The sequence below is a fragment of the Schistocerca serialis genome, chromosome 5 (genome assembly GCF_023864345.2).
Source record: "Schistocerca serialis cubense isolate TAMUIC-IGC-003099 chromosome 5, iqSchSeri2.2, whole genome shotgun sequence".
Taxonomy (NCBI): Eukaryota; Metazoa; Arthropoda; class Insecta; order Orthoptera; family Acrididae; genus Schistocerca; species Schistocerca serialis.
The window spans coordinates 78,962,894-78,978,658 of NC_064642.1; the positions used below are offsets into that span (position 1 = coordinate 78,962,894).

Consider the following 15,765-nt stretch of genomic DNA (forward strand, 5'->3'; position numbering starts at 1 on the left):
TTCAGACGGAGTTTAGTCCACTTTAGTGCTAATAGCAGTATCATGAATTAGTTAAGTAACTTTATTTTCTTGAAATGAGATTCAAAACTATCTGAATACACCTCGTACTGTAAGTACAAGTGACCAGTATGGCAGTGTATGCCAAAACAGATTATTTCATTTTTCTGCTGTCAGTAATTGTACGTAGGCATTTATAAATGGCCCATGGCCGAAACTGTACGAGAATACGGAGTCACTGAAATAAATGTTAGTAACTGTGTAGGTATCTTCAAAGAAAATTAGCAGCACTAGAATAAGTACAAAACTATTGCCTACGGTTTCACGCAATTTATCTTAATCTAGAACAAAATGGTCGTTTTGTCTAACGGTTCTTAACTACACGTGTTGAGTGAAGACATTCTAGGCCAAGGTCACAGTCTGCCACGCATCGATGTGGCCATCCGTTTATCACTCTCAGCACGCCGTCCCCCGGACTCTTAACGGGGATCACGGAGTCCACCTGGCCGTACGATACGAGTCGGTAGTCGGGTCTCAGCTTACCCGAGCTCACGCCGAATTCCAGCAGTTGCCGCAGCGAGTTCATCATACTGCCGGTAGCATTTTGGTCCTGGAAGTTGCCCACGAGTGCCACTGCTATGTTGCAGCCCTGCAGCCAGGACGACACGCTGCTGGCAGCGTCCCAGCCCCGGTCCACGTAGACGTTGCCCGCCACATCTACGAGGAAGTTCCACCGGACCTGGCGCTCGTCGCTGTATTTACGCAGCAGTGGCACGCACGCGGCTTCCGTCTCGCAGTACGCGCCAGGCGTGTCTCCGACGACCACGGCAGGAATGGGGTGAAGCAGAAGACTCGTAGAGTCGGCTGGCAGTGAACTCCGCTTGGGCCACAGTTTGATCTCTCGTCCGAGTTCCGTCACCAACTGCCGATCTAGTGTTGTACCTGCAATCAGATATAGACTGTTGTGATCATAAATACCACACTTCCTCGTGTGCAAATACAACTTCCATGTACCAAACTGTATGGGACATATATTAAGCCGGCCGGTGTAGCCGAGCGGTTCTAGGCGCTTCAGCCTGGAACCGCGTGACCTCTACGGTCGCAGGTTCGAATCCTGCCTCGGGCATCGATGTGTCTGATGTCCTTAGGTTAGTTATGTTTAAGTAGTTCTAAGTTCTAGGGGACTGGTGATCTCAGACGTGAAGCCCCATAGTGCTCAGAGCCATTTGAACCATTTTGAACATATGTTAAAAAAAAAGGTGGTACGGTGGTGCAAAGGTACACTTTTTTGCTGAACTCCAAACAGGAGGTTTCCAAATCCTCTGGCGAACTACATTTGTTTCGACATAGAATCCTACTTGTACCAGCACAATTTTTTTCTTCTTTTTATCCAGAAATATTTCACTAAAGTTACAGCATCGTCAGTGGGTCTTTAATTTTCTTTCCCTCAGGTAGCAGGAAAATTCTTTACTATCTGTAGATACAGAAATATCATTTTTTAAGAAAGATATTCGCCCTATCCCGAAACAAATGTAGTTTGCTACAGGATTTGGAAATCTCCTATCTCGAATTCAGGAAAACAGTGTATCTTTACACCTCCGTAGCAACTTTGATTGCCTTTAAGATACATCCCTTACTGTTTGATACGTGGCACAGGGCGCCAGTATTAGTAGACACAGTTAGCCGGTCAGCTCTTTGTTTGCCAGTTAGACAGAACCTCAACGCAGGACTCACCTGCACTCGCCATCAAGAGTAATCGAACTGGGCATTCTACACATGATGGTAGTCGTCGTTCACTTTGTTTATCAGTGTACCAAATACTGTAAAACGTTCGTCAACAACTCAATGGAAACTGTGCATAATCTTTAGTCCCATATACAGGGTGTTTATAAATGAATATCGGGGTTTTAACGCTTTACAATGTTTATTACACTAAACTTACAGTTATAAATGATATGTCAAATGAAAGACAACTCAAACAGTTTTCCAAGAACCTTCTAAATGTTCAATGTAAGCACCTTACTGTCATAGCGAAGTACGCGATTGGTTGAACTTCACTGTACCCAAGCGCTGGATAGGCCGCAAGGGGCCCAATGACAGGGCTTTCTTTTTCATGGCCTCCACGTTCACCCGACCCTAGCGCCATGTGATTTTTTCCTTTGGGGCTTCATCAAGGATCGTGTGTACATGCCTCCACTACCAACAGACCTCCCTGAGTCAAGAAACCGGATTGAAACAACTGTTGCTACAATCACTTATCAACGTTTGGGAAGAACTCGGCTATAGACTTGATGTGTGCCGTGTGACAAATGGTGCTCACATTGAATGTTTATAACGTTCTTGGTAAAACTGTTTGAGTTACTCTTTCATTTGATATATCACTTATAACTGTAAGTTTAATATAATAAATATTATAAAGCGTTGACACCCTGATATTCATTTATAAACACCCTGTATATTGTTACTGTAGCTGTTACCTAATCCGATCTCGCTCTGTATTTCACCTCCTGTTGTTATTGTGATTTCCTGTATTTTGCTTTATAAGTATTTTTCTTTACTGTTTATCATCTGCAACCATAGAGAACTTAATGAAGAAGGTTATTTGCATCGAAAATTTATGACTGGAAATGTTATTCCTAACAGTGCACTAACTCCGCTCAGAATACATTCAACTGACAACATATCGTTTTGAATTTTGTAAACAGTGACAAAGCGCAAGTTTTTAGTAAGTGCAGTTTTCATTGTGAAAATAACGTGAAAGCAAAACAAGTAAGTGGACACACACACACACACACACACACACACACACACACAATCTTCCACACAGTATAAAATAATGTTAACCGCAACAATCCCGTCACAAATTTCGATGTAAATACCATTTTAAAATAAGTGCTCTATGGTTGCGATTGGCAAGCTATGGAAGAATAACAACTATAACGCAAAATACGGAAAATCAAAATAACAGAAGCTGGTGGAAACAAGATGTATTTCAAGTTTGTGAACAGTTCCTATAAAAGCAGGAATTTCTGTATGTACAGGCAGTAAAGAGCAGTTTTCTTGTTACCTAATAGAAAGAAAATAAAAATGCAGTTCATGATGCGGTAACTTCAGCGACACACATATGGAAGGAAGAGAATTGCATTGACGCAAGACGGAAACGGATCAAATAAAATTTATTTGTAAGCAGATACGGACACAATAGTGAGCTACAACCTCGACCCGAATGTTCTGGGAAACTGGTTTTACACGCAGCTGAAGTACTGATACATTAGTGTTTATGGAAAGTTTAATAACAAAAATGTACGTTGACATCTTGGGTTGTCGGGTGTTCTGCCGGATATCAGCGTCGTACTTGCACGATATTTCGGTCACGTAGCTCGTAACCTTCATCAGGTGCGACCTGAGACTGCTCCTCGAGTGGACCTGGTCCAGTATTTATGCCTATGGCCTTCCCCCTCCACCAATGGCTGCAGGCGCTTCCTCTGTGGTCCGCGCCCATTTCCTGCCACTTGCTGGAGCGTTGCTGCTCCGTTTTCCGTCCGCTGCGGTTGTAGGTGTTCCCTCTGCGGTCCGCGCCCACCAACCCCGCTCCTGGGGGTTTTCATCTACGGTCTGGGGTACCAAGCGTTCCCCCTGCGGTCCACGCCCGCTCACCACGACCTGCTGGAGCGTTGCCGCTCCGTTTTTCGTCCACTGCGGTTCTGAATGTTCCCACTGCGGTCCGCGGTCTCCATGTCTCTGGTTCTTCTGTTTGTGCAGTGTTGCAGCTGGCCCCGTTGCTCCTTTAACAATTCCAGAGCCGGATCCCAGGCTCTGCTTAGCTGGTACCCTGTGTCACGGTTCATAAGATCGTCAGCCATTTTAATTTCTATCGATTCTCTTATAACACTGTCCCAAAATCCGGATGTTTGTGCTAGAATCCTGGTATCCTCACACTTCATGGCATGATCTAGTTCTAGACAGTGTTCAGCTATGGCTGACTTAGTCACCTGTCTTAATCTAGTGTGCCTCTGATGTTCTTTGCACCTGATCTCCACAGTTCTTGTCGTCTGGCCAATGTAGGACCTGCCACATTGACAAGGTATGTTGTAAATCCCTGGTTTTCGTAACCCCAGGTCGTCTTTGACACTCCCCAGCAGTCCCCCAATCTTGTTGGATGGACAGGAAACACACTTGATATTGTGTTTACGGAGGATCCTACTGATTCTGGCAGAAATAGAGCCAGCATAGGGCAGATATGCCACCTTCATTGTTTCATCTTGGTCTTCTTCAGGAACCTGTGGTATGGTGGCTGGTTGGAGTGCCCTCTCAATTTGTCTGTCCGTGTATCCATTCTTGGAGAAAACTGTTTTGAGACGTTCTATCTCTATAGGTAGATTCTCTTGGTCTGACAGGGCATGTGCTCTGTGGACCAAAGTCTTCAGAACCCCATTCTTCTGTGCAGGGTGGTGACAGCTGCTGGCCTGCAGATATAAATCAGTGTGTGTTGGTTTTCGGTACACACTGTGGCCAATTGATCCATCTGCTTTCCTCTGGACTACTACATCCAGAAATGGCAGCTGGCCATTCTTCTCCAGTTCCATGGTGAACTTGATATTAGAGTGGCATGAGTTAAGATGTTCAAGAAACTCATTGAGCCTGTCCATCCCATGTGGCCAGATCACGAAGGTGTCATCCACATACCTAAAGAAGCATGTGGGTTTAAATGTGGCTGTCTCCAATGCCCTCTCCTCAAAACTCTCCATAAACATGTTGGCAACCACAGGGGACAGTGGGCTGCCCATAGCTACACCTTCAGTTTGCTCGTAATATTGGTTTCTGTACAGGAAATACGTGGATGTCAGTGTATGACTGAGCAGGTCCAACAGAGCAACGTCAAATTTCTCTGCAATCAGTTCTAGTGAGCCCTTCAGTGGGACCCTGGTGAACAGCGATACCACATCAAAACTGACCATGATGTCCAAATCTGTGATGTGCAGTTGCTTGAGGCGTTGCAGGAAATCTTCTGAGTTGCGGATGTGGTGAATACATTTGCCCACATACGGAGACAGGAGACCTTTCAAGTACTTGGCTGTTGTGTACGTAGGTGCCCCAATATTACTGACAATTGGACGTAGGGGCACGCCCTCCTTGTGTATTTTAGGCAGACCATACAGTCTAGGTGGCACTGGCGCTTTTTCCCGTAGTTGTCTGATGATCTTATCAGGCATCCCTGTTTCCTTCAAGAGAGCACTAGTCTTCTTGGCCACCTTGCCCGTGGGGTCACACTCCAGAATTCTGTATGCAGGGTCCTCCAGAAGTTGGCGTACTTTCTCATCATAATCCACCCACTGCAAGATGACAGTGGAGTTCCCTTTGTCTGCTGGCAGTACCACAAAGCTGTTGTCTTCCCGGAGTTTCTTGAGTGCAAGCCTCTCCTCGGTTGTGATGTTCGATTTCGGCGGCCTGGCCTTGGTGAGGGCCCTGCAGGTCTCTCGGCGGACTTCCTCTGCCACATTAGTTGGGAGTGTGGCTGCAACTTGCTCTACTGCACTGACGAAACCTGAAATGGGTACATTTCTAGGGGTCGTAGCAAAGTTGAGACCCTTGCTGAGTACCTTTAAAGTTGTATCATCAAACTGTATGCCACTCAGATTCGTCACAGTGCGTGTCTCTTCCATCTGCTGTGCTTTCTTACTCATGCGGTCAAACTTTGCAGATTGGCAAGATGAGGCATTCCCTCTAGCACACTCAGCTAATGACCAGGAGGCACGGTCTACCCAATCCCAATCTTGTCTTGTTAAGGAGGCTGCCATGTACAGATGAATGTGTAACAGCTCCCTGGCCACAACATCTAACCTGTGGCGCATATCTCGAATCCTCTCTCTCACCAGTGCCATGCTGGATCTGCGTTTTATCTTGTTCGCCGCTCTAGAGTTGATGTGATGTTTAATTCTGGCAAGTACTGCTACCACTTCTCCATCTCGACACCTCAGCAAAAAACTGAGAGAAGTCAGCATCTTCCCTTTCTTCTGCCGAAGCTTGTCCAGCTTCTTGATATTCTGATACATCTCCTCCCCATAGAGACTTTTGATGTAACTCTTCAGGCTTTCCCGGCGATCTAATGACATCTTGGGTTGTTGGGTGTTCTGCCGGATATCAGTGTCGTACTTGCACGATATTTCGGTCACGTAGCTCGTAACCTTCATCAGGTGCGACCTGAGACTGCTCCTCGAGTGGAGAATTAAACATCACATCAACTCCAGAGCGGCGAACAAGATAAAACGCAGAGCCAGCGTGGCACTGGTGAGAGAGAGGATTCGAGATATGCGCCACAGGTTAGATGTTGTGGCCAGGGAGCTGTTACACATTCATCTGTACATGGCAGCCTCCTTAACAAGAGAAGATTGGGATTGGGTAGACCGTGCCTCCTGGTCATTAGCTGAGTGTGCTAGAGGGAATGCCTCATCTTGCCAATCTGCAAAGTTTGACCGTATGAGTAAGAAAGCACAGCAGATGGAAGAGACACGCACTGTGACGAATCTGAGTGGCATACAGTTTGATGATACAACTTTAAAGGTACTCAGCATGGGTCTCAACTTTGCTACGACCCCTAGAAATGTACCCATTTCAGGTTTCGTCAGTGCAGTAGAGCAAGTTGCAGCCACACTCCCAGCTAATGTGGCAGAGGAAGTCCGCCGAGAGACCTGCAGGGCCCTCACCAAGGCCAGGCCGCCGAAATCGAACATCACAACCGAGGAGAGGCTTGCACTCAAGAAACTCCGGGAAGACAACAGCATTGTGGTACTGCCAGCAGACAAAGGGAACTCCACTGTCATGTTGCAGCGGGTGAATTATGATGAGAAAGTACCCCAACTTCTGGAGGACCCTGCATACAGAATTCTGAAGTGTGACCCCACGGACAAGGTGGCCAAGAAGACTAGTGCTCTCTTGAAGGAAACAGGGATGCCTGATAAGATCATCAGACAACTACGGGAAAAAGCGCCAGTGCCACCTAGACTGTATGGTCTGCCTAAAATACACAAGGAGGGCGTGCCCCTACGTCCAATTGTCAGTAATATTGGGGCACCTACGTACACAACAGCCAAGTACTTGAAAGGTCTCCTGTCTCCGTATGTGGGTAAATGTATTCACCAGATCCACAACTCAGAAGACTTCCTGCAACGCCTCAAGCAACTGCACATCACAGATTCGGACATCATGGTCAGTTTTGATGTGGTATCGCTGTTCACCAGGGTCCCACTGAAGGACTCACTAGAACTGATTGCAGAGAAATTTGACGGTGCTCTGTTGGACCTGTTCAGTCATACACTGACATCCATGTATTTCCTGTACAGAAACCAATATTACGAGCAAACTGGAGGTGTAGCTATGGGCAGCCCACTGTCCCCTGTGGTTGCCAACATGTTTATGGAGAGTTTTGAGGAGAGGGCATTGGAGACAGCCACATTTAAACCCACATGCTTCTTTAGGTATGTGGATGACACCTTCGTGATCTGGCCACATGGGATGGACAGGCTCAATGAGTTTCTTGAACATCTTAACTCATGCCACCCTAATATCAAGTTCACCATGGAACTGGAGAAGAATGGCCAGCTGCCATTTCTGGATGTACTAGTCCAGAGGAAAGCAGATGGATCAATTGGCCACAGTGTGTACCGAAAACCAACACACACTGTTTATTTCTGCAGGCCAGCAGCTGTCACCACCCTGCACAGAAGAATGGGGTTCTGAAGACTTTGGTCCACAGAGCACATGCCCTGTCAGACCAAGAGAATCTACCTATAGAGATAGAACGTCTCAAAACAGTTTTCTCCAAGAATGGATACACGGACAGACAAATTGAGAGGGCACTCCAACCAGCCACCATACCACAGGTTCCTGAAGAAGACCAAGATGAAACAATGAAGGTGGCATATCTGCCCTATGCTGGCTCTATTTCTGCCAGAATCAGTAGGATCCTCCGTAAACACAATATCAAGTGTGTTTCCTGTCCATCCAACAAGATTGGGGGACTGCTGGGGAGTGTCAAAGACGACCTGGGATTACGAAAACCAGGGATTTACAACATACCTTGTCAATGTGGCAGGTCCTACATTGGCCAGACGACAAGAACTGTGGAGATCAGGTGCAAAGAACATCAGAGGCACACTAGATTAAGACAGGTGACTAAGTCAGCCATTGCTGAACACCGTCTAGAAGTAGATCATGCCATGAAGTATGAGGATACCAGGATTCTAGCACAAACATCCGGATTTTGGGACAGTGTTATAAGAGAATCGATAGAAATTAAAATGGCTGACAATCTTATGAACCGTGACACAGGGTACCAGCTAAGCAGAGCCTGGGATCCGGCTCTGGAATTGTTAAAGGAGCAACGGGGCCAGCTGCAACACTGCACAAACAGAAGAACCAGAGACATGGAGATGGAAAACGAGCCCGTGACGGACTGCCAGGAGCACCAGACCGAAGATGGAACACCCAGAAGTGGGACTGGTGGGCGCGGACCGCAGTGGGAACATCCAGAGCCGCAGTGGACGAAAAACAGAGCGGCAACGCTCCAACAGGTCGTGGTGAGCGGGCGCGGACCGCAGGGGGAACGCTTGGTACCCCAGACCATAGATGAAACCCCCAGGAGCGGGGTTGGTGGGCGCGGACCGCAGAGGGAACACCTACAACCGCAGCGGACGGAAAACGGAGCAGCAACGCTCCAGCAGGTCGCAGGGAATGGGCGCGGACCACAGAGGAAGCGCCTGCAGCCGTTGGTGGAGGGGGAAGGCCATAGGCATATATACTGGACCAGGTCCACTCGAGGAGCAGTCTCAGGTCGCACCTGATGAAGGTTACGAGCTACGTGACCGAAATATCGTGCAAGTATGACGCTGATATCCGGCAGAACACCTGACAACCCAAGATGTCATTAGATCGCCGGGAAAGCCTGAAGAGTTACAAAATTGTTACCTACCATTATTCGGTGCATTTGACCAGGATATAGACATTCAAGGATGGCACTGAAGAGTAATGGCATCAATTTGTTATAGGGAAATGTGACATGGAGACAAATTACAAAACCTAATGCGCTGTAAACTGTCGTGGTCTGAGACAACTTTCCATGTCCAAATTTCCTAACGAAATAATTCTGCAGCCATTATGAGGTTTACAAAGAACTGAAACACATAGTCATCCTGGATGGATATTATGAAGTTAAACCTATAAAACATTCGACGTATACAGAATATAATTTACATATCTACGGGAGAAACAAAAATAATCAAAGGAAAGACCCCCAATAAAATTACACGTCCGACGGAAAGGTCTGGATCTCACTGCACATGAAAAATCACAAAATATGATCACCACACTACACAGTCTTAGTGAATGCGTGTAGCAATAATTGTTCTGGCCATCTGCACCGGAAAGAACTTACGGCGGTCACGGCGATAACAAATATTAACACATACAGGGCTATTACAAATGATTGAAGCGATTTCATAAATTCACTGTAGCTCCATTCATTGACATATGGTCACGACACACTACAGATACGTAGAAAAACTCATAAAGTTTTGTTTGGCTGAAGCTGCACTTCAGGTTTCTGGCGCCAGAGCGCTCGAGAGCGCAGTGAGACAAAATGGCGACAGGAGCCGAGAAAGCGTATGTCGTGCTTGAAATGCACTCACATCAGTCAGTCATAACAGTGCAACGACACTTCAGGACGAAGTTCAAAAAAGATCCACCAACTGCTAACTCCATTCGGCAATGGTATGCGCAGTTTAAAGCTTCTGGATGCCTCTGTAAGGGCAAATCAACGGCTCGGCCTGCAGTGAGCGAAGAAACGATTCAACGCGTGCGGGCAAGTTTCATGCGTAGCCGCGGAAGTCGACGAATAAAGCAAGCAGGGAGCTAAACGTACCACAGCAGACGGTTTGGAAAATCTTACGGAAAAGGCTAAAGCAGAAGCATTTCTTAAAACAGGAGATTGGAAAACTGATGGATTGGTCGTGGTGGAGATAATGATCAACAATTCATGTCATGGCCTCCACGCTCTCCCGACTTAACCCCATGCGATTTCTTTCTGTGGGGTTATGTGAAAGATTCAGTGTTTAAACCTCCTCTACCAAGAAACGTCCCAGAACTGCGAGCTCGCATCAACGATGCTTTCGAACTCATTGATGGGGACATGGTGCGCCGAGTGTGGGAGGAACTTGATTATCGGTTTGATGTCTGCCGAATCACTAAAGGGGCACATATCGAACATTTGTGAATGCCTAAAAAAACTTTTTGAGTTTTTGTATGTGTGTGCAAAGCATTGTGAAAATATCTCAAACAATAAAGTTATTGTAGAGCTGTGAAATCGCTTCAATCATTTGTAATAACCCTGTACTTACTTATATGAGGGTTGGAACTTTAATAGTGGCAACTATTTATTTACAGCTCGTACGAAACAGATAAGTGTTTCAAAGTTTTACTGACCTTCAAAGTAGTCACCAGCATTGTGTATAACCCGTTGCCAGCGATGTGGAAGTCGTAGGATACTCTTAGCAGTGCCAATTGTGTTGACAGTTCGAGAGGCGCGGTCTATTGCCCAACGGATTTGTAGCAGTTCTGAAGCGAATGCCGTGAAGTGTTTCCTTCACTTTAGCAATCGAGTTGAACTCACGAGGGCTTAAGTCAGGGGAGTGCAGCAGGTGGTACAGCACTTAGCAGCTCCATCAGTCAAACACATCAGTAACAGCTTGCACTGTACGTGCTTGAGCATTATCCTGCAAAATGATGGTCAGGTCCTGCAGAAAGTGTCACCACTTCTGTCTCTGTGCTGCTCATTTTTGGAACACAACCTACGACTAGCTTACAGACAGAAGTGATGACACTTCCTGCAGGACCTGACCATCATTTCCAGGACAATGCTCAAGCATGTGCAGTGCAAGCTCTTACTGATGTGTTTGACTGATGGAGCTGCTAAGTGCTGTACCACCTGCTGCACTCCCCTGACTTAAGCCCTCGTGAGTTCAACTCGATTGCTAAAGTGAAGGAAACACTTCACGGCATTCGCTTCAGAACTGCTACAAATCCGTCGGGCAATAGACCGCGCCTCTGGAACTGTCAACACAACTGGCACTGCTAAGAGTATCCTACGACTTCCACATCGCTGGCAACGGGTTATACACAATGCTGGTGACTACTTTGAAGGTCAGTAAAACTTTGAAACACGCATCTATTTTGCATGAGCTGTAAGTAAATAGTTGCCACTATTAATGTTCCAACCCTTGTATATGTAACGCCGGAAATGCATATCCTCCTATTTCCATCTATTGTACTATAATTTTTTTCCTTGTTTTGCTACCTCAAGATATGACATTTCTGTGTCTTTATATATTGTAATTGTTTTACTATTTGTTTATATATATTTATGCATTTATGTCGATGCATAATTGGTTGTTTTGTAAATATTATTTGTGTTTTTAAGCTGGGTCTTGCCTAGGGAAAACTGTGCTATCGAACGATTCCATCGATAGGTCGTGTGGAGAACGAAAGTGTTTAGGATCTTTGGTAGTGTTAACTCTGCCGCGTGGAGCGCGGGCAGAGCAGAAGGAGAGTCTGGCTGGAGTAGTGCAGTGGAGCAGGTGTGTTGTGTGACGCTCCCGCGAGTTGCCGCGCTTTCGGGGTTTGGCAGCATGTAATTGCGCTCGACTTGCTATGTTAGACTCTGACATGGTGTCGCGGACGGGAAGCGTTAGCTGGCACACATCAAGAGCCCGTTTCGGCTGGAGACCGTGTCGAGAAGAAGGCGCGCCAACACCCAGCTTCTGCAACAGCGACGGCCGACAATGAGTGACTGTCGCCACCTCCTCGATCGACGACTTCAAACCTTCAATCAACCAACAAGGAAGACTAAATGCACGTAGAGTTTCAGAACTTTATGGCACACCTCAGCTTTTAAAATTGTTGCATCACAAAATTACAGCAACTTTGCATGAACCTTTGTTGCTCATTGTCCCAATTGCATTGCCAAGCAGGGTCCCTTCCTTTTCCGAAATGAACCCGAGTGTCGTTGAAATTCAAACGCCAGCATTAAAACAATATAATTCGATTTCACTGCTTTAATTTCAAAGTTCAGTTAAAGTATTCATAGCTGGCTACAATATTTAGATTACACAAGCACAAATCAAGAGTGCGAGTTTTGTTACCGTATTTCAGCTTACCTGTGACTGCAGCTCAGCTTGGTACGTACTAAATTTTACTATTGTTAATTGTTCAGAATCGTTTAATTCAAGTTCAAAGTTATATCTCTTATTTCTAAATGGCGTAGATTCAAGTAGCTTTTGAAATGTTTGTTGAGGTAGCCCAAGACTAACTGTATTTTACTGAATTTCGATATGCTTCAGAACCGAAGTTCACTATTAATCTCAGTCACTAAATTAACTTTCAATTTTACGGTTTTATTAATTCTTTTGCTAAATTAAGTCAGAGTGTAGCGAAATTTATTACTTCTGACAAACTTTCAGTTTTCACACTACACGTGTCAACCTTCAGTTGCCACGCTTCCAGTGCTAATTATACGTGTAATAACCTTTCTTTTTCAGTTACTATAGTAATTGTCCTTAGGACTGGAAACCGTAATTTCCCCCAAATCTCAAATATCTAATTACCGCTAGTTAATTGTTGACGTAACGGCCGCACATTTACTATCTTTGTTAACTTTACCACTTTAGAAAATTAATTTCCACCAGTTTCATTTGCATTTTTCTTTTCATTTAGATGTAACCCTTTTCTCTCTCTTTACCGATAGATTAACTTCGGTGACGATTTGCTTTTCCCAAATTTCCATTAGGTACACGCGGTTTAATTTTTCACTGTCATTAGGGTCGATAAGTGAGGGGGAGGTAACATATACACCTGGAGGATACTTCATCGTATAAATGATGGCTCCACAAACCGTTTCGAAAGTTTTACAGTGCATGCGTTCTATTACCCCTTTACACCAACTACTGAGCCGCAACAAACGACCTACAGAAGTGTTAGGTTTCGTTTGAGACGGTTGCTTTTATACAAGCTATTAAATACGCAGAAACTGTTCAGACAGTAAAGTCCCATTAGAGAGCTGACAGCTGCACATTACCCTGTTTGGAGTAGTGTAATCAGGAAATATTCGATGGAAATGAGAGACGAGTATCTAGATGAAACAGTAACAAGAACTCTCTAATTTCATAAGGATAAATTGAGGTACCGATATTACTCATAATGCAAAGGCATAGCAAATAGTTAACTCAGTAGCGGAAATCAGCGTATCACCAGTTCTGGTGCTAACCTATGTAGATATGATGAGCAAATTTTGGTAGTGTGCAATTCATCCATCGCAAGAGAAATAGGACACTGCAGAAACCGTAAGAGCAACATTTTTAAGGTTACATAGAGCGTTTCGTCGTAAAAGTAGTGCGGCCTTATACATTTTTCACATATTTTCCGTATGCGACATACGTCGTGGCTACTAGCGAAAACATGTCTACAAAATGCAAGTGACATATGATCAGCGCAACTGCGATTATGAATCACTTGTTATATTATTTTAGTGATGACCACATATGTCAAGTAGAAGACTGTTTTAATCCATTTGAGGGGGTTGGATAACCCATACCTCATTTTGTTTCCATAGTGCTGCTGGAAAGAATAACTTAATAAATTGCCGTATATGCGAAGAATCAAGGAATCAAATCTTAATGCAAAATACGAATTGAAAGTGTGAATACTGTTTACTCACGCATAACTTCCACTATCGGAGAATTATGTAAGATTTGTAGTACAGAATTTTACTATTATTATACATACTACTTTTTTGCTACAATAATTTGAGATCTGTAGAAAGAATTTTACTTTTGACGAATCCAGTGACATGTTTTCTATTAATGACGTGTTTTTTGAAGTCAGATATTTTAATTGTGTTTTATAATGACAATTCGTAACACTGGTGGCATCGATTTATGCTTAATTTTTTGAAATAAGAGTATTGTTCGCTGAGCCTCTAATGTCGTTAGTGTTGCGCTCTTCAGTTCGAATACTGGTTTATTGCAGCTGACTGTCATATGCTAGTCTGTTCATCTCTGCATAAAAAAGAAACCTACATCCATTTGAACATGCTTACTGTTGAAACTTCCTGGAAGATTAAAACTATGTGCCTGACCAAGACTCGAACTCGGGATCTTTACCTTTTGCGGGCAAGTGCTCTAGCGACTGAGCTACCCCAGCGCGACTCACGACCCCTCACCACAGCTTCAATTCCCCCAGTACCTCGTCTCGTTCCTTCAAAACTTCATAGAAGCATCACTCAGGCTGTGGCAAAGGACTGCTAGTTCTGCAAGGTTCGCAGGAGAGCTTCTGTGAAGTTTGGAAGGTAAGACACGAGGTACTGGCGGAACTGAAGCTGTGTGGACGGGTCGTGAGTCATGCGTGGGTAGCTCATTCGGTAGAGTACTTGCCCGCGAGTAAAGGCAAAGGACCTGAGTTCGTGTCTCCTTCCGGCACACAGTTTTAATCTGCCAGTAAGTTTTATACTAGCGCACACTCCGCTGCAGAGTGAAAATTTCATTCTGGATGCTTACTATTGTCAAGGCTTGTGATACATTTATCGGCTCATGAAACTGCTATCGACAGAGGTCTTCCCTCTACACATTAGCACTTCGTAACCTAGCAACGAGGGCTACAGCGACCGTGTGACGTGCGCAGCATGCCTCTCTGTGTTCTTAGACTTGTCCTCAGCGTAGTTTCCCCGCTTAATGACTTTAAGTCCAACTAGCTGCCGCGCTTCAAGTGCCGCGCCGAAAACATACGGATGTTTTATTTCTGTTGGATATGAAGCCTGACATCCTACTCTGTCTTCTGTCACAGGTTCGATGCTTCCACATTTCAGCACTCGGTATGATACATGAGGAGGACCTCACCGTAAATATTCTGTAGTCTGCAAGGTCGAGCAAGGGCACAACTTGCGGCAGCAGTGGGTACAACAGTAACAATTGCCACCTTCGTTCACGACACCGCCAGTGGGACACCAAAGGAAATTTAGTCTGGTGAGAAACATTTTAAAACGAAACACTTTCAGATTTCCTACCTACCAAGGAAGTGTGACATGCGTGTTTCCGTGCGTTATTGTTTCAAGACTATCCTCAGTTAAACTTTTTATTTATCTTGGGGAGCGTCTTTTGCTCGTTCAAGGTCATTGCAGTGTTCTATGGCTTGGTTGTCTTTCCCACTGCGATGGTTACACATCCCCTGGCAGAACGTTAAAAGACTTTACGTGAGAAATTATGACTGGTTTCATGGGTATTACGCGCACGTTATTGTATTCTGGGGTTCTGTCATTGTTTATCGTCACTGGGTTTAAGAAACGTTACTAAATAACGTCAATAGTTCCTTCATTTAATTTTATCAGCTTTATGGATTTATAAATTTTTATTCAGAATTCTGAAAGCTTTCCTTGCTGTCTGTTTTGAAATATTTTTTATTGTGTATGATCTTTGTGTTTCCATGTTTTATGAGATTTTTTCAGTTGTTGTATTTACTACGTATGGACCGTTTAATAGTCTCGAAAAAGTCTAAAATTTCTATCGGTGACAGAAGCTACTTCGCTATTGTAAATAGGCGAACATTAACAAACGTCTTATAAATTCTTTTGGTGCCTGTCGATCACGTGATACCAATTCTTTCCTAGTGATGACAATAAACGTCTCTAAATTTCAATGATTTGATAAATAGCACCACTGACCTCGAGTT

General features: G+C 44.7%; 1 protein-coding gene across 1 annotated transcript in view; it reads right to left on the minus strand.

The window, feature by feature from the left end:
* Window positions 1–361: 361 nt before the first annotated feature.
* LOC126481755 (peptidoglycan recognition protein 1-like) overlaps window positions 362–15,765 on the minus strand; it is a 97,268-nt gene continuing 81,864 nt past the window's right edge. The window contains exon 3 of the mRNA XM_050105709.1: window positions 362–939. Coding sequence (XP_049961666.1) covers window positions 362–939 — 578 coding nt within the window. The remainder of the gene's footprint in view (window positions 940–15,765) is intronic.